The sequence below is a fragment of the Stigmatopora nigra genome, chromosome 6 (genome assembly GCF_051989575.1).
Source record: "Stigmatopora nigra isolate UIUO_SnigA chromosome 6, RoL_Snig_1.1, whole genome shotgun sequence".
Lineage (NCBI taxonomy): Eukaryota > Metazoa > Chordata > Actinopteri > Syngnathiformes > Syngnathidae > Stigmatopora > Stigmatopora nigra.
Window position 1 is genome coordinate 16252939 of NC_135513.1, and position 18935 is coordinate 16271873.

Sequence of the window (18935 nt, forward strand, 5' to 3'; positions counted from 1 at the left end):
CGTGCTTGCAACGTCTCCAAGAACAACTTTTTTTACACGTGGAGGTCCGTCGGTCGGTGAGATGGTGGTATTTTCCAATTGAAAACACTCAACTTGAAATACTTGAATGATTTTTATTGAAACTGGATTTCAGGCAAGTAGACTAGAAAAAAAAAGTGGCATGAAACGGGGTCAAGGGCTTCACGGGTCGAAAAGGAAAGCTTTCAATCCATCCGCGCTTTCAACGTTCTGGTGGTGATCTTGTCCTTTTCGCTGCCAAAGAAAAAACAAGAACCCCCGTCAAGTTCCAAACGGGTCGGACGCGACGTGGCGGCGGCGGCGGCGGTACTTACAGGACGTGCACCACCACGCCCATGCCGGACACGGCGTCGCGGTCGACGGCGTTCATCATGGCCTGCGAGATGGTCTCAAACAGGTCCTCGGGTTCCTGCGGGAGAGAGAGAGAGAGCGTTTTTGACTGGCGCAAAAGCCGGCACCGAGCCGGGGCCTGACGTCACACCCGCTTTTGCAGCGCTCCCGGGCCTCACCATGTCCGGCTCCCACAAGGACTCGCACATGCCGTACATTTGCTCCGAGCAGGTGCCGCTCACGACAAAGTCCTCTGTCACCATGGGGCACCCGATCAGATCCAGGGAGCAGATGAACGGCTCCGAGGTCTTGGGATCCAGCCCGGCGATCACGGGCTCCACGTAGTACGGCCCGAACCTAGACGGAGGAGAGCGTCCGGTCTGTCCCGTTCCCCTCGGACCCACGGGCCGTCACCCACCTCTTCTCGTACAGCAGGTTGGACACCATGCTCATGAAGGTCTTGGGTTTGATCTGGCGCCCCTCTTTCAGCTCGTAAAGATTCAGTCGGAATTTGAGCCTCTGAGATCTGAAGGTCCCAAAAGAAGAAGAATGGATCAATCAAAGGGGGCCGACGGCCAGGCAGGCGTCCGACCGCGTCGCTCTCCTTACACCGTCTGAACGTCGGTGGCCAGCCCGGCCAGGCCGATGTAGAGCCTCTCGCCCATGGGGAAGACCTTCTGGAAGTCGGCCGTGACCATCTGGCCCTGGATGCCGAATCGCAGGTCGGACGCCACCGCCACGCAGTTCTTGCCCCTCATGGCCATCACGGCCCCTCCGTTGTAAGACATGATAGACTGCGCCGAGGGGAAGAAGAAGAAGAAAAAAATGACATTTCGGGTCAAAAATAATTTGACCTAACAACCATCTTGTGGGAGATAAGGAGACTTGTTTCATTTCATGTACTACCATCCTTGTTACACGCTGTAGAGCACTACAGCTGAAAATGTAATGAGTTGATTGCCGTCAGTAGGTGCTGTTTTGTTTTAGGAGGAACTTCCTCGGTGTCCTCAACTGATCATTGTGCGCCATCCGTTGGAACGGAAAGACCTACACCGAGGCTGGCCCGCGGCCGAAGATTTCGGACACCCCTGCTGTCAAGTATCGTTAAAGATCGACTCCGCGATCAAGACAAAACCTCACCTACAGGTAAGGCTTATTTTACCATTCGGAAATACATTTTGAAATGGTCCATTTCCCTTTGAAGTCAGAGCCAATGGACCAAATGATGTTGTCGGCGACGGCCATGCTTCCTAATCATTAGCTTAAACGGCTTCTCTCTACAAAACAATGGCTTCTTGTGGCGTTGAATAACGTCGAGGCTGCCTACCATTGCGGCGTTCTTGTCTTCTAATTTTCACAAATAGAACATTCAATTCAGTGTCGCTTGCTTGGCTTCTTCAAAGTATCGGAGTGACTACACAAATTTGGAAGAATACCGAGATCACACAACACGGGACGTGGAATGCTCGAATGCGATTGGCTCTTGAAGAACGATTCCATTGGCCGTCTCGTCGGTCAACATAGTTGCTGTGAGGCGCGTTAAAGTGATAGTAACCCTGCTTTGAGAGAATATTTTGCGATTTCATTTTCTTTCAGTACACTGGTTCTATGTGAATATAAAGCTGCCATTTTTTCCGAACAGTGGGAGATAAATGAACCCGTTGATAACAGAATAGAAATTTAATAAATGAGTGGCTTCCAGCTTATCCTCGAAGGGAGTCGCCACAGCAAAACAAATGCGTAAATACACTTCCCGTATTCCTTTTTGTATTTATTTATACATTTGTTTGTGGCGCTAGAGTAGAACTTTCCCGTTGGCTATCTCTGGCGCCAGCCCATCCCGTTTTCATGGCGCTCTCTTACTGATCCGTGTGCCTCGAGAGTTACCAATTGTCATTTCAGTCCATCACGCTGTACAGGAGGAGCACATGACTTTTTATTCAAACCATAACAAGGAAGTCCCATTTGCTTGGATAACATGGAAGGAAATTGAATTGATTCATTCATTAGCTTTTCAAAACTGGCGTGGAATAACATTGAAGCTTGACACTTGCAGTGTGTGTGTGTGTGTGATTTTGTTTTTAATCTAAAATGATTCCATTAACATTGAAGGTAAAATACATTTTTACAGGCGCTGCTTTGTCCCAGCCAACAGGTCCCTTTTTCTGGACTCCTTCATCTCTTCATGAAGTTGTCCAACGAGGCCGGCGTCCTCTGAATGGAGTGGATATTCCTCTTGACCCGGTCCTCCAAAGAAGACGTGGCCGCGCTCTCCAACTTCATGTCACTGGCGAGACAAATGCACATGGTTACCTTCTCTGACGCCAAAGTACGTGGGAACCTGCCCCCCCCCCCCCCCCCCCACCGTGCTTCCAAAAGGAACCCGACGGGCAAAACCTACTGAATGAAGCCGGCGTGCTGTTGGCGTTTGGTCTGTTGTTCCCGCTGTTTTTCTTGCTCCTCTTGCTTGCGGTATTTTCGGACATTGTTCTCCCTGTCCCGGTCCCTCCGCTTGGCCTGCTCCATCATGGCGTTTCTCTTCTCCTCCAGCTCCCGCGCAGAGAGCTTCCTGCGAGAAAAACCAGGACAGAGCAATGGGCCACCTTCCGTCGTTTTTTCGGAACGCTCCGTATTTTTGCTTTTCGACCGCCGGTGCACAGATGAGGAAGAGCAAGCCCAATCTTACTTGGACACGTGATTGCTCTGCCTTTGGTATCGTTCTTTCGGCGAGACGGGGGCCCCGACTTCCGATCTGCCGTCCTTCTGCCGACTCTGCTTGGCCTTACTCGCGGGAGACGGGCTGACGCTCCTCTCGTGGCGTCTCCAGCCACGGGGAGCCTCGGACGAGCGCCGTTGGTCTTTGCCTGCGGGGAGCTGCTCCCAAGGGGAAGGCAAAAGTTAGGGTTCGGGTTCCCGCGTGACCCGTGGGCCAGCCCCAACGGGAGCCAGCCCCAACGGGAGCCAGCCCCAACGGGAGCCAGCCCCAACGGGAGCCAGCCCCAACGGGAGCCAGCCCCAACGGGAGCCAGCCCCAACGGGAGCCAGCCCCAACGGGAGCCAGCGCTCGCGGCCTACTGACCAGGAGGCCGTAGCCCGGAAGATGACGGGAATGCCATTTGTCTCCGGCGTGTGACCTGAAAGATGCGTTTGACGTCTCTTTACCCAACGTTGGCCACTCGGACCAACCAACCAACCAACCTGTCACTTTTGTCGTCGTCGTCGTCGTCATCCGAAGTGGAAACGGAGCGTCTGGGTTTGTGTTTCTTCTCTTTCCTTCGGTCTTTGTCGCCCTTCTTTTCCCTTTTCTCCTTCTTCCTTTTCTTTTTCTTGTCCAGGTTCTGGCGCAGCTGTCAAAAAAAAAATCAACCCCAAAATACTTAAGTTTTGCCAAATGTCCTCCCATCGGCCAAATGTGAGCCATTGTTACCATTTCCTTGATTTTTTTCATCTTGACCGGATTGGTCAAGACTTCCCTCTTCTTCGCCTCCTCGCGTTTTCTGGCAAAGGCCAACCACACGGTTGTCAGCGACCGGCCGTTGATTCTGGGGTCGGCGGAGCTTACCTGATTTCGAAGAGGGGGTCTTCCCTGATCTTGGCGGCCACGTCCATGCCGGAGGCGGTGGCCACGGGGCCGAAGATGGAGCCGGGCAGGAGACCGGTCTCCGCCGACGGCCCGCTTTCGGGTTCCTCGTACTGATCCGTGATCTGCTTGTCGATAGCTCGTCCCATGAGATACTCGTCTCTGGACACCTGGTTGGAAGGGCCCTGGTACATCCAGTCCAGTCGATCGTCCTTCTTTCTGTTGGTCACAGACGTCTCTTTTTTTTTCTTCTATTTTTGACGCCCCCAAAACAACAACAACAACAACAACAAGCACACGGCGCGACACTAACTTGATGGCACCGGTTTCTTCAGCATATCTAGTGATTTCTTCGCGGGCGCGTTCCTCCTTGAGCTCCTTCTGAAGCTCCTCGATTTTCTTACATTCGGATTCGTGCTTTTGCTCGGCTTTCCAAACGCGTTCGATGTTTTTCATCGTCTGGGGGTGCCAGCTCTTCTTTAAATTCTAGCATCAGACAAAGGGAAGACATTCGTTAAGCCGGCTCCTGACAATGGACCATATATGTATACTAAAGGTGTCATGATGGAATTGTTCTGTCTTCAAATAACTCGTACTTACCAGGTCTCCTCCCCCCATTTTGAAGTCTTGGTTTTCAGTTCGCGACGAACAGGGAAAATGAAAATGAAATTCGGGCCAGAGCTTTTCTCGAAACGAACGTGAAACAGTCGGGAATGGAAAAGCGATCCGATCACTGTTCGTCCATAACTGTTGTGCTATTGTGTTTCCTGTTTGGCATGAGCCTCTTCCGGTCTCCTAGTGCTGCGTTCATGGCCTTGATGAATAATGCGACTATATTTTTTTTCGAAACGTCGACTCGTCCTGTTTAAAGAAACATTAGGCAATTTGTTCGTACTTTGACAGACCGCATGTTCGTTTTTAGCAGGACCCTTTTTGGTCAGTCTGTGTTTTGAAAACAAGAAATTCGTTGACACTGCTATGACGTCATGGCCCGTGACGCGTATTGTTGTGTCGGGAAAGTTTGAAACGGCGTTACTTACCATTGATTGCTTTATTGGTGTATCGTCCGTTTTTTCATTGGCAAATACAAACCAAATGTTACAGGTAATGATTGTTTATACAATGTTAACGATAGTGTCATTTTGCATTTTTATAGCGTTCGCGCAGTCCAAACTAGAGGAGACTTCCAGTATACCGGCTCCCATACTACACGTGAGTAATAACGCTGGCCACTCACTGTTTATCACTACGTATACTATCTTTGCTTCTTCTCATATATATATATATTCTATATTATATTTTCTCAATGGGAAATAAATAAATAGAAATGACTCACAAATGCACCCTAGATTTTAATGACTTCTAGAGGGTAGGAATTGATGAAATAAACAAGATGACATCACACGATCACAATGTGGCTCCAACTTAAAAAGACAAAGCATTTTTTCTTTAAAGTTGTCTGCTATGAAAGACACAATCAACACAAAAGAAAAGACCATAAACTAGTAGTAAAAAAAAAAAAAAAAAGAAAATCTCAATATGCAAATAGCCATCAATTGACATTTGTGTTGCAAAATGGCATGTCTGGAAACACACTCTTGCACCTTGGAATATCGGCTCAACCATCACGTCTTATTCTGCTGACCTTAAATGCTTTAGTGATGCAAGTCAAAATGGGCTCCAGATGAAAGAAGTCAATTGCACTTTTTGCAAGTTAATCGGCTTTTTTTTGTTTTGGGTGCAACTGTAGTGACCCCCCCCCCCTCCCCTGATTGTATTTTTTATTTCTGCTCCATCTAGCCTTACAGCATTCTCCTCAACAAAATGGAAGCCCGCCGTCTGTTGTCCAGTAGCACGTTGAAGGTGTCCCCCTGAGCTGGAATCAAAAGAAGGCGACGAGGGACGACCAAGCGCACTTTTGCAATCGCTTCAAAGTTGCCGTAGGTCGGAGGTCAGTGGGCTGGCTTTGTTGCGCTCAACATTGCTTTGGGCCCCTCGCGGCCAGTGTCTATTTGCTTTTCATTCCGAATGTATTTTTTCACCATCATATAAATCACACATTGTAAACTTATACGTGAGGTTGACCTGTTTTTTTTTTTTTATGCAAAACGTACCAGTAGTCACCACAGCCCATCTCCTTGCCCGACCTACGGCCGAGTCCCACTGGCGTTGGAGCTCGAGCCCAGGTCGTCGGGGGCGGGCGGACGGAAGCCGCCGTCGGGGGCGGCCCCCTCGGGAGGGGGCGGACGGACGGCGCCGTCGGCGGAGCCCCCGTCCGGGGGCGAGCGCAAGCCGTGGCTCTCCCCGTGGGCGTGGGTGCGCATGTGCTTGGCCAGGTGATCGCTCCGCATGAAGTGGCGAGGGCACAAGGCGCAAGGCAATCTCTTGCCGGCGCCGTGCGTCTGCAAGTGGCACTGCAGTTCCTCGGAACGCGTGAAGCGCTTGCCGCAGAAGAGCCAGTTGCAGACGAAGGGCCGGTCGCCGCTGTGCCAGCGCAGGTGAGCCTTCAGGTGCGAGGTCTTGGCGTAGGCCTTGCCGCAGCCCGGAACGTGGCAGTTGTGCACGGGCTTCTTGCGCCCCGCCTCCGCGCCGTGGCCCGCTCGCTCGGCCTCCACGCAGTTGGGGCAGCGGCAAGCCGCCGGCTGCCCGCCGCCCCTGGACGAAGACCGCCGTTGGGATTTGGGCCGGCCCGCGGCCGGCGGAACGGGCTCCGCAGAGACGGCGGCGGCGGCGGCCACGGCCGGGCCTTCCGTCCGGAAGCCCTCCGGAAGGTAGACGGGCGCGTGCGACCCCGGCGCCGAAGCGTAGGGACCCACGGCGAAGGGGAGGACCCCGCCGTCGGTGGCGTGCCCCGCCGGCGCGTCCGTCCAATTGCAATTGCCGGAGCCAAAGTCCCACCAGGACGGGAGGTCCGTGTCTTCTGCGCCGGGCGCCGTCGTCCGCGGCCAGCTTTGGTAATGGTGGGCCATCGGAAGCGGGGGTTTCTTTATTGATGCTCTCTGGGGCATGGGCACACGACGACCTGCAGACAGACGGAGAGAAACCCACAAAAAGCTGCCTGCTATAAAAGCCACTTCAAGACTGTTTTGGCCTTCAAATTGCAAACTTTTGACCATTGAAGAGAGAGCGAGCGCCTTGAAGAAATTGAAGCATTGGACATATTAGGGGAAGACATAATGTCCCATAAGGCAAGGCATTTATTTAACAGGGCTGGGCAAAGAAAAAAAGGGCCAAAAGTCAGTGTGTTGTGTTCAATTTCTAAAGAGCAAAAGTTTCCGCAATACTGCGTGTCCTGCGACTGCAATCAGAGGATTGCCATCAGCTGCTTGTCACAGCCCAACCCCCCACCCGCTGCTTCAGAGTTTGTCAGTCAGCTCGGCCGGTCGCTTCTGGACGAGGGCTCGAGCCAGAAGCTGCTCCCCCCTCCTCACCCATCCACGTTGGGCCAACCCCCGTTGATTCAACTTTTTCACCTATGTATGTGCCTTTGCCCGCCAGTCCTGCCTAGTATCAACTGTCAAGTGCCAATTCAAGACTTGTTTTTTGGACCTATTTCAAATGTGGGCCATCAAAATGCCAACTTTTGACAATTTGGACTGATTTAAAAGCACCTTTGTTGAATGATATTTCACCCATTTGGTTGTACACAGCTGTGTATGATGATTAAAAAGGCTTTTGATTTGCTATAAAGGCGTAGTATCGCATAAGACTAGGCTTTCCTTTCAAACGATTCCACAAAATGCAGGTTTTCATAAACAGGAAACTTTCTGCAATACTAGTGACCTGCGAGTGCAATCAGTGGATTGTCGTCAGCTGCTCGTCGCAGCCCTACCCCCGCTGGCTCCTTCAAGTTTGTCAGTCAGCTCAGCTAACTCGCTTCTGGACGAAGGCTTGAGCCAAAAGCTGCTCCCCCCTCCCCTCCCACAGCTGCCCAACCCCCGTCCATTCAACTTTTTCACCTATGTGTGTGCCTTTACCCGCCAACCCTGCCTGGTATCAACTGTCAAAAGCCAATTCAAGACTCTTTTTGGGGAGAGAGTGCCTCGAAGAAATTGAAGCCTTGGCCATATGAGGGAAGACATAGCGGTCCCATAAGACAAGGCATTTATTTAATAGGGCTGGACAAACAATAAAAAGGCCAAAAGTCAGTGCTTTGGTTTCAACTTGTAAAGAGGAAACTTTCCACAATACTAAGTGACCTGCGAATGCAATTAGTGGATTGCCATCAGCTGCTTCACACACTTTTTTTTTTTTTTTTTTTTTAAAGAGGCAGACGGACGTGTCCAGGCAAGGACCCTCAGCCGCCCCCAGGTGCTTCCCCCGGCCCACCGTCAAAGAAAAGCTTTGAGAAAAACGGGGAACGGCGGGGCGCTCCCCAGCCGCCGCCGCCGCCGCCGGCCAAAATGTATGTGGACGCCTCCTCCCGGCCGGAAAGGAAAGCGGGCAGACGGGATAACCCGTTTGCGCACTTGATTTAGGAGCCGCCCGCAGGGCAAAATGCCCCGTAAAAGGCTGCCACGACAAACGCCAGCCACCCTTTTCCACGTCGCCGGATGAGGGGAAAACACGCAGCGGCATTCCAGCCGCTTCCAAGGAAGAGAAGAAAGAAAAGGAGGGGCCCCGGGGTTTAGGTGACACGGCGCTCGTAAAAGTTGTGCGCAAAGGGACGACAAGTTGGAAGCTGCACGCCAGAAATTCCCCGTGGCAAAACATCTTGCCAGGAGGCCCTCCCAGAATGAAGCCCTTTCAAAGAGAAAGGGGGGGGGCACCCTATATTCTTATTGTAGGAATGAATTGCTTCTTCCTTAGTGTGAGATTGGAAGCCGTTGACCATTGTCCATCCCGTGGGATCCCGCAAAGCAGGAACTCCTGAAGCTGGAGAATTCCCCGCTCGGGGTCAAGGTCAAGCGGATACACTGGTCTCGCTCTTTGATTTTGGGGGAAATGTGCGCCTACTCGCTGGAGAGAAATAATTGAAAGCTCCTCTCTTTATGCAGGCTCCTCCATCCGGTCTGTCTTTGACACGCTTGACCCCAAACGGAGGAAAAACAAGGTATATTCCCCGGCATTTACCTTCTGAGATTGTGCTTACATTTTACTGTAAATTTCCAATGAGAATTGCATCAACATGTCATCTGAAGTCTACTTTTTCTTTCTTCTCCAAGCACGACCCACAGTGTATCACATTTGAATCCAGTCATTTCTGATTGGTTCTTTTTTCTCTCCTACCTTGTCAGTAGAGCGGAAGCAGGCCGAGAAGAAGGAGATGTCGTTGTGGGCTGGAAAAGCGGTGGTTTGACGACTTTGGCTTCTGTGGACACATTTCGAAAGAGAAACAAATGATTAGTCCTTCCAAATACGCCAGCGGCGCTGTTTTTCAATTGAAAAACAACGTGGCCTCTTTCCCGTCTTGGAAACGCGGCGTTCCGTAAATGCTTTGGCCGGCCGGCCGGCCGGCGCCGGGCTCAAACGCTGGGGGAGAAGGAGATTCCTCCTTCCCTCGGGGAATGACGGTTTGGAAGCGTTCCGGCGCCGGCCCGAGCGTCCCAGCCTCACCTGTTCTTTGCCTCCGGGTCTACTGGTCCTGGCCCGGCGGATGGGCCAAACCAGCGGCATCCCCGTGACGTTCCGGCCCGGGAGACGGAGCGCTCGGCAGTGAGACCGACTTTGCCGTGTCTCGCGTCTTGACGCAGGTGAGGAAGCCCCGCCCACCCCCCAGCCAGGCGGAGCGTCGTCACGCACCCCCTCCGGCTAGCGCCTTTTGTTTGCTCTTTGGCCGTGTTTTGACACAAGCGAGCCACCGGTCTGGGGATTTAGCCCCAACACCCCGAGTAGACACTTTGAGTGGTCACCTCAACGATACAAAAGTGGCCGCTTGATATAGCGGCAGACTATTTCAAATTCTATTTGAAAAAAAAATGCCATACTTGAGACATCCGCCCTTTTTTTTGGTGTCCTTGAAATCAATGTCATTCCATTGAGCGGGATTGAAAAGAATGTTTTGGATGAGGGAAAAAAGCAAGCTGCGAGCATGAAACGGAGTCCGTTTTACACACGCAGCGCCTTTGGGGCTTTGTGGAGGAGGCGTTTGTCAATGAGTGACAGACAGACGCTCCTCCGAGCCGCTTTGGCTTCCGGCCAATGCCGGAGGGAGGCCCGTGCGTGCGTGCGTGCGTGCGTGCGGGCGGGCGTCTCTACTCGGAATGGGACGGACGGACAAACGGCTCAGCGTCTCGCTTGAGAGAGCTTCTTTCAAAGCCGCGTGTTGACGGATCCCATTTTTCTTCATCTGGCTTTTTTTTTTATCAGGGGGTGAAGTCACCGCTGGCAATTCCCCAAACAGCCGAGCACCCGTCGCGGCACGTCGCGGCGGCGGCGGCGGCGGGACCGTCCCAGTGGCGGCTCTCTACCATGGTTGGAGTGAAAATTTGGGCCGTCTCCAAAAAAATGCATCTTTACGAGGCCAGCGGTGTTTTCCCCTCCAACGGGCCCCCTCGTAATTCATAGCTCCGTCAGACAGAAAGACCGACAGACAGACAATCGGTGGGACGTCCTCGGCCGCCGCCGCCGCCGCCGCCTCCCGTTTCAAGTTCCAAGCTAGTCATTTGCACAAGCTGCGCTTTGATTGTAGCCAACACCTGTATTTTCCCAAGCAAGACTTCCCCGCTCCCATCTTTGATTGTCAAAGAGCAGTGGCGCCGGGCGGGCGGGCGGCCGGCGGGCCGGCGCAAACGTTAACGTCTGCCCGCCCACCCTTTTAAGCGCACCCTTCATCGTTGAAAGATGTCTTTCTTTTTTCTTCTTCTTCTTTCATTTCCATCCTTGCTTTTATGGCTCAAAGTCCACCGCAGAAAATAGTTTGCCCGGAAGGAAGTTTGGGAGCTTCCCCACACGGCCGGCCAGCGTCTGTGCCAAAACTTGCTAAACGCCAAATGCCGACAGTCGGTCACCACATCTTTTTCTTTTCATCATATCAATACTTGATCTAGAGCAATTATTTGACTTGAGTGCTTTGTTTGTCCTCAAACACGACGCTTCGCAATGGCTCATCTCGTTTTTATTGTCTTGACGTCATTGTTGCAATTTCAAAGGGGAAAAAAGCCTACTTTGTCTCTTCTCGTAAAAGAAAGAAAAAACGAGGGAAATATTGGCATTCTTCTCCCGTTGGAGCCGCGGGCTTGTTTGTACGCTGCCTTTTGTTTTGACGTGTCGTTGGATGTGCGACTGAGTGATGTCATTGCCTCCTCCGCCGTGCTTTCCTCCGCTTTTGTGAGCCGGGCTCGACGGGAAGCCCGTCTGTCGGCACGCTCCGAGCCATCAAAGACCAACTCCACTCGCAAGTTGTCTCGGGCCAACGACGGCCAGATCTGCCGACATCCGGCGAGGGCCGCTCTGGTGTCCTTCTTGGGGTGGCCCCCAGTTTGCCCTGAGCTCATGAAGGAAAGCAAGGAAAATCCAAATGGAAAGAAACATTTGCGGCACCATAAACAAGTGACAGCTGAAAGACGGTGATTGACAGGCCCGTGTTCCAGCACTTATGGGAACAACAGCTTGAGGCTTTTGGACCAAAGCCACGGCCCACCGGGAATGTCGCTCAACAGGTACGGCTATCTCGCGCCGGAATTTACTTCTGCCTGCCACCTTCTTGGCTACTTATAGTAACGCATTGATATTTCATGGGTGGCGGGGGGGGGGGGGGGGGGGGGCAATACATATCTGTGGTGACAAGGCATACGTTTCATCATCTGGCCACAAAACAATTGAGTTATTACATTTGTGTGGTTTCATTGAGCACAAAACCAAGCTAATTCGACCTTTTTGGCCTCTTTTTAAAAAAAATTTTTTTGATGGCGACCACCTGTTTTTGGTTGAATCTGGAGACCGTTTCACTTTGGGCTCCAATTTTGGTGCCGCGTGCAGAAGAAATGCCAGCGTGGGAAGTGATTCTTATGACCAATATGGATGGCCACAAGAGCCACTTGAGAAGCGAGCGTGCTCATTGCAAATGTCTATCTATCGGATGAGGACGGACGGACGGACGGACGGACGGCGCTTCAAATGATGCTTTTGGCAGGAGGATGTGTGCGTCCTGTGACGTCACGGCTGGAATGAAACGAGGAGAGGAGAAGCGAGTCCTTTAAGGCGCGCGCGAGGATGTCTCGGTCACGTGACAGCCGCGTCCCCGCTCTGTCCGTCAGTCCGTCAGTCCGACCGTCCGTCCGACCGTCCGTCCGTCAGTCGGTCAGTCAGCAAAGCAGCCGGTCATTATCATCAGCGTTCGCCTTTTCCCGAAGGTAAATCAATGCGTTCCACCGCCACGCTCTTTTGCACTCCTTTACACACTTTAGTGTCATTTCGATCGCAAACACGCACGCTCTCACGCACGCACACGCAACAACTAGAAGAAAACAAGTGACATTGAGCGAAAAAAACTCATTGAAAGCAGCGTTTGGATGGCCTTATCTTTATTTTTTTTTTTCAAATAAGTGCCTAGATGGAAGCCAATTTGTCAAACGGCAGCCGGTCGATCGGTCTTTCGGTCGGTTGGTCGGATTTGGCCGCAGATTACCGTCAATGCAATAATCCCCAATTGACGAGCGGGATTTAACACTCGCTTGCTTTACATCTCCATCGGCACTGCACAAAAAAAAGCCATTCTGGGGTCGTGGGTTCGATCTCGGGTCCAGAGCCACCCGTGTGGATTTTGCATGTTCTCCCCGGGGCTTGCGTGGCTTTTCCCCAGGTGCTGCGCTTTCTTCCCACAATCATGCTAGGCTAACTGCATGCATCTATGATGGGAACCCGTTCAGGGCTAGAGTCGTTGTCAGCGGTAGGCTCCAGCAGCCCCCAGGACCAAATGAATGACTGAATATACTGTTTTTAAAAAATATCTCAATATATATTGTGTATATTTATATGTATGCATCCGGCCAGCCATAAGATTTTGTATCACTTTGTTTTGTTTTTTTAGGATGGCAGAAGAGGAGCCCATGTCGTGTGACTGTTTTGTTTCATTGCCCCCCGGCTCTCTCGACGACCAAGTGATTTTCGGGAAGAACTCTGACCGTCCCCGGGACGAGGTGCAGGAAGTGGTCCATTACGTCTCCGCGCGGCATCCTGCGGGAACCATGTTGGAGGTAAAACTGCAGCCGTCCTTCCTTCTTCATTTAAAAAAAAAAAAAAAAAGAAAAAAAAACATTTGAGGTGTGCACGCACACTTTGACGGATAAATCTCGCTTACTCTGAGACTCCGTTCTTGGTCGTGTGTCCACAACGTACAAATGCGTACAAAAATGAGAGACAACCGAGGTTTTGTATAGCTTACAAACCACTGTGTTCTTTGTGGAAGTCCAGTTTAAATATTAACAAATGCAGGACTAGGAATGATTAAATGGGGCCCGCTTTTGAACACTCCAATGTTCAGCAGAATAAACAGGGTTTTTTTTTTGTTATATTTGCAGCCAATCATTAAGCTACGATGCTAACCGTCGACAGCGAACGACGGGTCATTTTGCATTCGGCGTCAGAGAGCATTATAGGGATAAATTGCGTGTCTTGCCGTATTCTTCTCACTGGAATACGGAGCTTATTGACATGGTGACAAGTGGAAGTGTACGGCTCCCTTCTTTTTGGATAGTGCACGTACATCCAGATCCCCCAGGTGGAGCGCACCCACGCCGTCATTCTCAGCAAGCCGGCTTGGATGTGGGGAGCCGAAATGGGCGCCAACGACCGAGGCGTCTGCGTGGGCAACGAGGCCGTGTGGACCCGAGAGCCCGTGGCCCCCGGGGAGGCCTTGCTGGGCATGGATCTGGTCAGGTCAGCTCCGAGCTTCTGCACAAAAGTGGCTCATACAATGGTTACGGGGTCAAAGCCATGGGCACACCCTCTTTACAATGGCGACGACCCTTTGTGGTTGGTCCTCTTTTGCTGGGAAATTTCTTTTCATGTTTTTTTCTTCTTCTTCTTCTTCTTCTTCTTTCTTTTGCAGGCTGGGCCTGGAGCGTGGCCACAGTGCGTGGGACGCCCTGGAGGTCATCACGGAGCTCCTGGAGCGACACGGACAGGGGGGCCAGTGCAGAGAGGACCCCACGCAAGCCTTCAGCTACCACAACACCTTCCTGTTGGCGGACCGAAAGCAGGCCTGGGTGCTGGAAACCGCCGGAAGACTGTGGGTGGCGCGCAAGATCTCGGGTGGCCGTCTCTTTTTTTTACTTTTTCTCTGGCTCCCCCCCCCCCCCCCCCCCCCCTCCCATTTTCCCGTCTGGGATGGTGGCGCTGAACAAAAACGCACGCTTTTGTCGCCAGAGGGAGTGACAAACATCTCCAACGGCTTGACCATCGGCACGGAGATTTCCGCCGAGCACCCGCGACTGCGCAGCGAGGCTCTGGCGCGGGGCTGGTGGGACGGCCGGGGAGACTTTGACTTCTCGCGGATCTTCGGCACGGACCAGCCGCCGCTCAGAATGCGGCTGGCCCAAGAGCGCTATCGGGGGGGTGCCCGCCTCCTTCGCCAACACGACGGTGAGATGGCCACCTGGCCACTTTTTTAGCCATTTTTGGAAAAATCCAAATGCCTTCTGCGCCAGCCGGCAAAGTGTCCGCTTATTCCAAAGCACTTTCCCAAAATGGCGCCCGTGGTCTACGGTCACACCAATGAAACGCCAGTCACGGCCTCTCTTTGTCCCTCACGCCGCGCCGCTTTAGGCTCGCTGACGGCGGAAGTGATGATGTCCATCTTGAGGGACAAGTCCAGCGGCATCTGCATGGACTCCAATGGCTTTCGCACCACGGCCAGCATGGTGTCCATACTGCCCAGGGACGGGAGCTTGCCCTGCATCCACTTTTTCACGGCTACCCCGGACCCCTCCCGGTGGGTTTCCCCGCGTAGGCCCAAAAAGAATGTCATTTTTTATTTCCACGCTTTGCTTACTTGTGATTTTTTTTGTTTGTTTGTAGCTCCATATTCAAGCCTCACATCTTCACGGAGGATTACACCCCCGCGCTGGGGGTGGTCTCCCCCCAGTTTGGCGGCGACGATCCGGCCAGGAAGCAGCCTCGCTTTCGGGAGCGCGTGGACCGCAGACACCAGCTTTACAAGGCTCACCAGGAGGCGCTGGACGCCGCGGACAAGGACCCGGTAGGTCAATCGCCGGCAAAGCGCGCTGGACAATTTGTCTTTTGGCGACAACAAAAAAACAACAAAAAAGAAGCCAGTGGTGGCCTGACTCTTTTGGTTCTCCCGCCAGGAAAAGGCCGCGGCCACCTACGAGATTTTGAGGGATCTGGAGGCGCAGTGCCTGAGCGAGATTTCAGCCATGTTGAGTGGCCAGATACCGGGCGATGAACTGGGAAACTTGTTTTTTGACTGCGTCGACACCGAGATCAAGTTCTATCAATAAGGGACGTTTGCTTGGATCCAAAGTGATTAGCGCACTAGGGCGGGCTTTCCTCATCGTCTTTCAAATCAATGAACTATGCCCGTATTTAGTTGGATGTGATGAAACGGCTGAGATTGTCGTCTTCTTTTCTCCCATCGAGGCGGAACAGTGAGGAAGGTCAGCCTTTGTGGCGTGGAGGCGCTTCCTCATAGCCATGTGCTGCCCCCCGCCATTAATCAAGAGGGACGTGTTGTAGCATTGCTTTTGCACTTTAGCATTGTGTGGGCTGTGTCTAAACTGCCATTTCTTCGTGTCCAATGACTACGTGAAATAAAGGGTATGATGTGTTTATCTTCCAAGGCTCATTGAGGCTCAACTCGGGCAGACAGACCCATTCAAGGACCCACCTGGACACAAATAAATGTGACTGACTGGGGGGAGGCATACTCACAATTTAAGAGTAAAAACGCAAAAATGACTCTCTTAAATTTTTCATCCGACTTTTCTGTATGGACATTTTCATTGAAAATGAACTGCGTAACCGTGTCGTCAAAAGAATTCATTTCATACTTTAAGAGGTAGTGTCATCGCTCTCAGAAGAACCACTTAAGGTCTCCCGAGCCATAGGTTTCCCTGGCCCTGATTTAAGGCTACGAAGTAAAATGGAGCCCATCCAGTAGGTGGCGATAGAGAGAGGAGGTTCACTTCCGACCGACTGGGAGAACGTAAAAACGGCGGTTGTTTGACACACTATACCCGACTTTTACGTTGCAATGTGCGTCTCAATCCACCATTGGGAAATACGGTGAGGTGACGTGTCGAAGAAGGAAGAAGGAAGGAGGAAGGAGTCCCCCCTTCCCCCCCCCCAAAGCCAACGAAAGCTCTCGCCGTTCACGGCCACAAAGGTAACTCCGTCCGATACAGCGGCGATGTCGTCGGCTTGTGGCATCGCTAGCTAACGCTGCTATCTATCTAGCCCAATATTCGTCGTTATGAACTCCTCGCCTTTGCTGCTGAATTGCCGGAACCCAGCGATATAAGTGGCGTCCTGGCCTAGTTTTAAGATGCTCAAATTGCGAACTACTTTGGAGGCGAGCCCATGAAGGGAAATTAACAGCGCACTAGCCCAGTGCTAGCAGGTATGCCAGTCAAACTGCACACATTATTTGACACGCTTGTCACGATGACAGTGAGTCTAGATTTGACAGATTAGACACGAGCAATGACAACAGAACGTCTCTTTCAAATTGGCCAAATACTAGACGAAATCAGGGGTAGGGAACCTATGGCTCGGGAGCCATATGTGGCTCTCTTGATGGGTGCATATGGCTCTCCGCAAGCCTGTGAGCTAAAAAGATGGAAACCGTGAGTGAGAGTTGATTCCTGACACTTTTTCGACTACAAAAGTGGTGAAATGAATTTTTTTTAAAAAGTGCAAACATCATGTATTCCATTTGGAGAATGGTTCTCAAAGAATAATTTGAAAGGTCAAAAAGCTTCCCGACCCCTGATCTATTTGGAAGACAACTCTCCATTCCTTCCTTCAAACCATACCTTGGGTTGTATTTTCTGGTTCCCCCCCGCAGCGTTGCCGTCGCATCACACGCTGGAGTTCATGTGGGATGATGCACAAAGAAAGGCGGCCCTACGATGACAGAAGATGGCGGGAAGAGGAGGAGGCCTACCAGCAGCAATGCCAAGATGCGCACCAATACCGCCGAGACGTACGCTACCCTCACCGCGCTCCGGGATTTAGCCAACGAAGCGGCGCCAGTGGCCACCGCCGCCATTTGCCTCAAAAGCGCCGCTCTGAGGACGGAGATTGGGACGGGAGGAGCGCGCCGAGGGTCCGCTCCTTTTCCCCGGACGGGAGGAGCCTAGCCAAAGTCCGCTCCTTTTCCCCGGACGGGTGGAGCCCTGCCAGAGGACGCTCCTTTTCCCCGGATGGGGGGAGCCTGGCCAGGGTACGCTCCTTTTCCCCGGGCAGGTGGAGCCCGTCCGCCGGGGCCTCCTTTTCCCCGGACCAGAGGCCCAGGTTCCCCGACGACCGGGGCCGTCGACGCGCCTCCGACGAGGCCCGATACGGGCCGCCGCCGCCGCCGCCGCCACCGCCGGGCCGCTTTCCCCAGGGTATCGGCCGCGCCTCGCCCCCGGAGGCGCACGGGAGCGAGCGAGGCGGCGGAAGCCGGCGGCACGGAGATGAAGAGTTCTCTCCTGGCCGCTACCAGCCCAGCAATTGCCATCGCAGACAGCAGGCCGGACACCGAGAGGAGAGAGAGCGTGACCAAAGAAAGCACAGCTATTGGCTCCCGCGAGACCAGTGGAGCGAGGTAACGGTCTAAGAATTGGTTATGTTTTGGGGTGGGGGGGGGTTCCGCCAGTCTTGGTGATTTCTTTCTTTTTTTTTTCCTTCTTCTCGGGCTGCATCCGTGCTTCTCAAATCATCACGTTTCTTTGCGTTCACACCCTATTTTGTGAATTGTTGTTGTTGTTTTGAAATGTCCGAGCAAGCGCAAGTGAATATAATCCGATAGCCTGCCCGCCCAACCACCCGCCCGTGTCCTTCTCCCAGCAGTCCGGCCAGCAGTCCGGCCAGCTCCAGCACCACCGGGACGTACCCGACAAGAATTTATCCACGGGTTTCCGACGATTCCTGGACGTGCTCAACCGAGGCGTGGACGTGGACGTGCTGAACCAGGTCGTGATCCGGACCCCCGCCGACGGCGCCGGATCTTCCTCCGGGGTAGCGGAGCCTGGCGCTTTTCCGGGACGACGGGTAGGTTCCGAGGCCCATTTTTTACAAGGGGAAGCAGGCGGATGCTTTATTTTTGAAATGATTTGCGCAGGAAGGGCCGGCGGCGTCCGGCGCTCCCAAGAGGAGCCGCCGCCGCTCGGCCGTCGCCGCCGCCGCCGCCGCCGAGGAGCCGGCGGAGGAGAGCCCGTCCCCGGAAGAGCAGAGCAAGCGGCAACAGATCCAGGAGGTGCTGCGGGCCATCGGGGTGGACTTGGCCTCGGAGGAAGTGGGACAAATGTCGCACCGGATCAACCAGCGCTTGTACGGCAAAAAAGACGGCGGCGAGAGGCCGCCCAGACGCCGCGCCACGTCCCCTTCCTCGTCCTCCTCCTCCTCGTCCTCCTCTTCCTCCTCCTCCTCCTCCTCCTCGGCGGCGGCGGCGGGCCAACGGAAAGCGCCGCGTCGGGATTTCCCCAGGGCTGGAGTCGGACGCCCCGCTGGCGACGAGGGCGGCGCCTTTGGGGAGGGCGCCGTCCCTTCGTACGGACCCCCCGTTCCCGTGCCCCTGCCCGGGGGCTTCCACCCGAATCCGTACGGACCGCCGATGTTCTCGGGGATGGGGCACCCGTTGGGGTTTCCTCCTTTCCCACCTTGGTCCGCTCCGCCTCCCTTTCTGCCCCCTCCTTGTCTGCCTCCCCCCGGTCTGCCTCCTTTCAATATCCTGGCCGAAAGGGGGCGCTTTCTCCCCCCGCCCGCGAACAGCGTCCGGCCCCCGTTCCCCGAGGTGGCGGATGGCTCGCCGGCGGAAAGCAGGCATCGATGCTTGCGGGTGGTCAATACCAAACAGTACGAATAAATAACGCCGCGGGTGCTTTTGACGGAATGTCTGTTT

At 53.4% G+C, this 18935-nt stretch overlaps 5 protein-coding genes and 1 long non-coding RNA gene across 11 annotated transcripts; 3 read left to right on the top strand and 3 right to left on the bottom strand.

Moving 5' to 3' along the window:
* Window positions 1-93: 93 nt before the first annotated feature.
* Window positions 94-1827, bottom strand: psmb3 (proteasome 20S subunit beta 3). Its single transcript, XM_077718088.1, has 6 exons — window positions 1676-1827; window positions 958-1142; window positions 767-874; window positions 528-705; window positions 333-427; window positions 94-252 (listed from the first exon to the last, which is right to left on the bottom strand). The coding sequence occupies exons 1-6, from the start codon at window positions 1676-1678 to the stop codon at window positions 204-206; spliced, it is 618 nt and encodes a 205-aa protein (XP_077574214.1). The 5' UTR covers window positions 1679-1827; the 3' UTR covers window positions 94-203.
* On the top strand, window positions 1214-10080 carry LOC144197610 (uncharacterized). Of its 3 annotated transcripts, XR_013326552.1 has the most exons (8): window positions 1214-1494; window positions 5085-5140; window positions 5729-5879; window positions 6046-6426; window positions 8196-8333; window positions 8407-8830; window positions 8926-8981; window positions 9169-10080. It is a non-coding gene; the product is annotated as an uncharacterized LOC144197610 (long non-coding RNA). The 3 variants fall into 3 exon arrangements; XR_013326550.1 differs by lacking the exon at window positions 1214-1494 and having other exon boundaries at window positions 4872-5140; window positions 8196-8830; XR_013326551.1 differs by lacking the exons at window positions 1214-1494; window positions 8196-8333; window positions 8407-8830 and having other exon boundaries at window positions 4877-5140; window positions 9169-10075.
* Window positions 2265-4835, bottom strand: cwc25 (CWC25 spliceosome associated protein). Its single transcript, XM_077718086.1, has 9 exons — window positions 4529-4835; window positions 4242-4414; window positions 3911-4147; window positions 3776-3845; window positions 3547-3695; window positions 3428-3482; window positions 3035-3222; window positions 2750-2917; window positions 2265-2635 (listed from the first exon to the last, which is right to left on the bottom strand). The coding sequence occupies exons 1-9, from the start codon at window positions 4544-4546 to the stop codon at window positions 2524-2526; spliced, it is 1170 nt and encodes a 389-aa protein (XP_077574212.1). The 5' UTR covers window positions 4547-4835; the 3' UTR covers window positions 2265-2523.
* Window positions 6017-10640, bottom strand: sp6 (Sp6 transcription factor). The gene is made up of 3 exons (XM_077718087.1): window positions 9485-10640; window positions 9158-9239; window positions 6017-6950 (listed from the first exon to the last, which is right to left on the bottom strand). The coding sequence occupies exon 3, from the start codon at window positions 6934-6936 to the stop codon at window positions 6076-6078; it is 861 nt and encodes a 286-aa protein (XP_077574213.1). The 5' UTR covers window positions 6937-6950; window positions 9158-9239; window positions 9485-10640; the 3' UTR covers window positions 6017-6075.
* A 518-nt stretch (window positions 10641-11158) lies between these two features.
* Window positions 11159-15660, top strand: scrn2 (secernin 2). Of its 2 annotated transcripts, none has more exons than XM_077718084.1 (8): window positions 11159-11529; window positions 12900-13065; window positions 13566-13747; window positions 13920-14122; window positions 14237-14452; window positions 14636-14801; window positions 14888-15068; window positions 15178-15660. In XM_077718084.1, exons 1-8 carry the CDS (start codon window positions 11516-11518, stop codon window positions 15328-15330), a joined length of 1281 nt encoding a protein of 426 aa, XP_077574210.1. In that variant the 5' UTR covers window positions 11159-11515; the 3' UTR covers window positions 15331-15660. The 2 variants fall into 2 exon arrangements, with proteins under 2 accessions (XP_077574210.1, XP_077574209.1); XM_077718083.1 differs by lacking the exon at window positions 11159-11529 and adding an exon at window positions 12059-12222.
* Window positions 15661-15973: 313 nt separating this feature from the next.
* LOC144197954 (uncharacterized) lies at window positions 15974-18926 on the top strand. 3 transcript variants are annotated; one of them, XM_077718706.1, is made up of 5 exons: window positions 15974-16214; window positions 16286-16448; window positions 16896-17639; window positions 17882-18085; window positions 18156-18926. In XM_077718706.1, exons 3-5 carry the CDS (start codon window positions 16932-16934, stop codon window positions 18897-18899), a joined length of 1656 nt encoding a protein of 551 aa, XP_077574832.1. In that variant the 5' UTR covers window positions 15974-16214; window positions 16286-16448; window positions 16896-16931; the 3' UTR covers window positions 18900-18926. The 3 variants fall into 3 exon arrangements, with proteins under 3 accessions (XP_077574832.1, XP_077574834.1, XP_077574833.1); XM_077718708.1 differs by having other exon boundaries at window positions 17885-18085; XM_077718707.1 differs by lacking the exon at window positions 15974-16214 and having other exon boundaries at window positions 16221-16448.
* The last annotated feature ends 9 nt before the right edge of the window (window positions 18927-18935 follow it).

Bases quoted from the DNA above. Each gene is read 5' to 3' on its own strand.
- cwc25 (XM_077718086.1), bottom strand. The intron at 3,696-3,775 runs GTAACAATGGCT...TTTTTTTGACAG, and splicing joins TGAAAAAAATCAAGGAAATG to CTGCGCCAGAACCTGGACAA. The intron at 2,918-3,034 runs GTAAGATTGGGC...TTTTTCTCGCAG, and splicing joins CAGAGCAATCACGTGTCCAA to GAAGCTCTCTGCGCGGGAGC.
- psmb3 (XM_077718088.1), bottom strand. The intron at 875-957 runs GTAAGGAGAGCG...TGGGACCTTCAG, and splicing joins GCCACCGACGTTCAGACGGT to ATCTCAGAGGCTCAAATTCC. The intron at 706-766 runs GTGGGTGACGGC...TCCTCCGTCTAG, and splicing joins AACCTGCTGTACGAGAAGAG to GTTCGGGCCGTACTACGTGG.
- sp6 (XM_077718087.1), bottom strand. From the start codon at position 6,936: ATGCCCCAGAGAGCATCAATAAAGAAACCCCCGCTTCCGATGGCCCAC.
- LOC144197954 (XM_077718706.1), top strand. From the start codon at position 16,932: ATGATGCACAAAGAAAGGCGGCCCTACGATGACAGAAGATGGCGGGAA. The intron at 17,640-17,881 runs GTAACGGTCTAA...TCCTTCTCCCAG, and splicing joins CGCGAGACCAGTGGAGCGAG to CAGTCCGGCCAGCAGTCCGG. The intron at 18,086-18,155 runs GTAGGTTCCGAG...TGATTTGCGCAG, and splicing joins GCGCTTTTCCGGGACGACGG to GAAGGGCCGGCGGCGTCCGG.
- scrn2 (XM_077718083.1), top strand. From the start codon at position 12,083: ATGTCTCGGTCACGTGACAGCCGCGTCCCCGCTCTGTCCGTCAGTCCG. The intron at 13,066-13,565 runs GTAAAACTGCAG...CTTTTTGGATAG, and splicing joins CTGCGGGAACCATGTTGGAG to TGCACGTACATCCAGATCCC. The intron at 14,802-14,887 runs GTGGGTTTCCCC...GTTTGTTTGTAG, and splicing joins GCTACCCCGGACCCCTCCCG to CTCCATATTCAAGCCTCACA.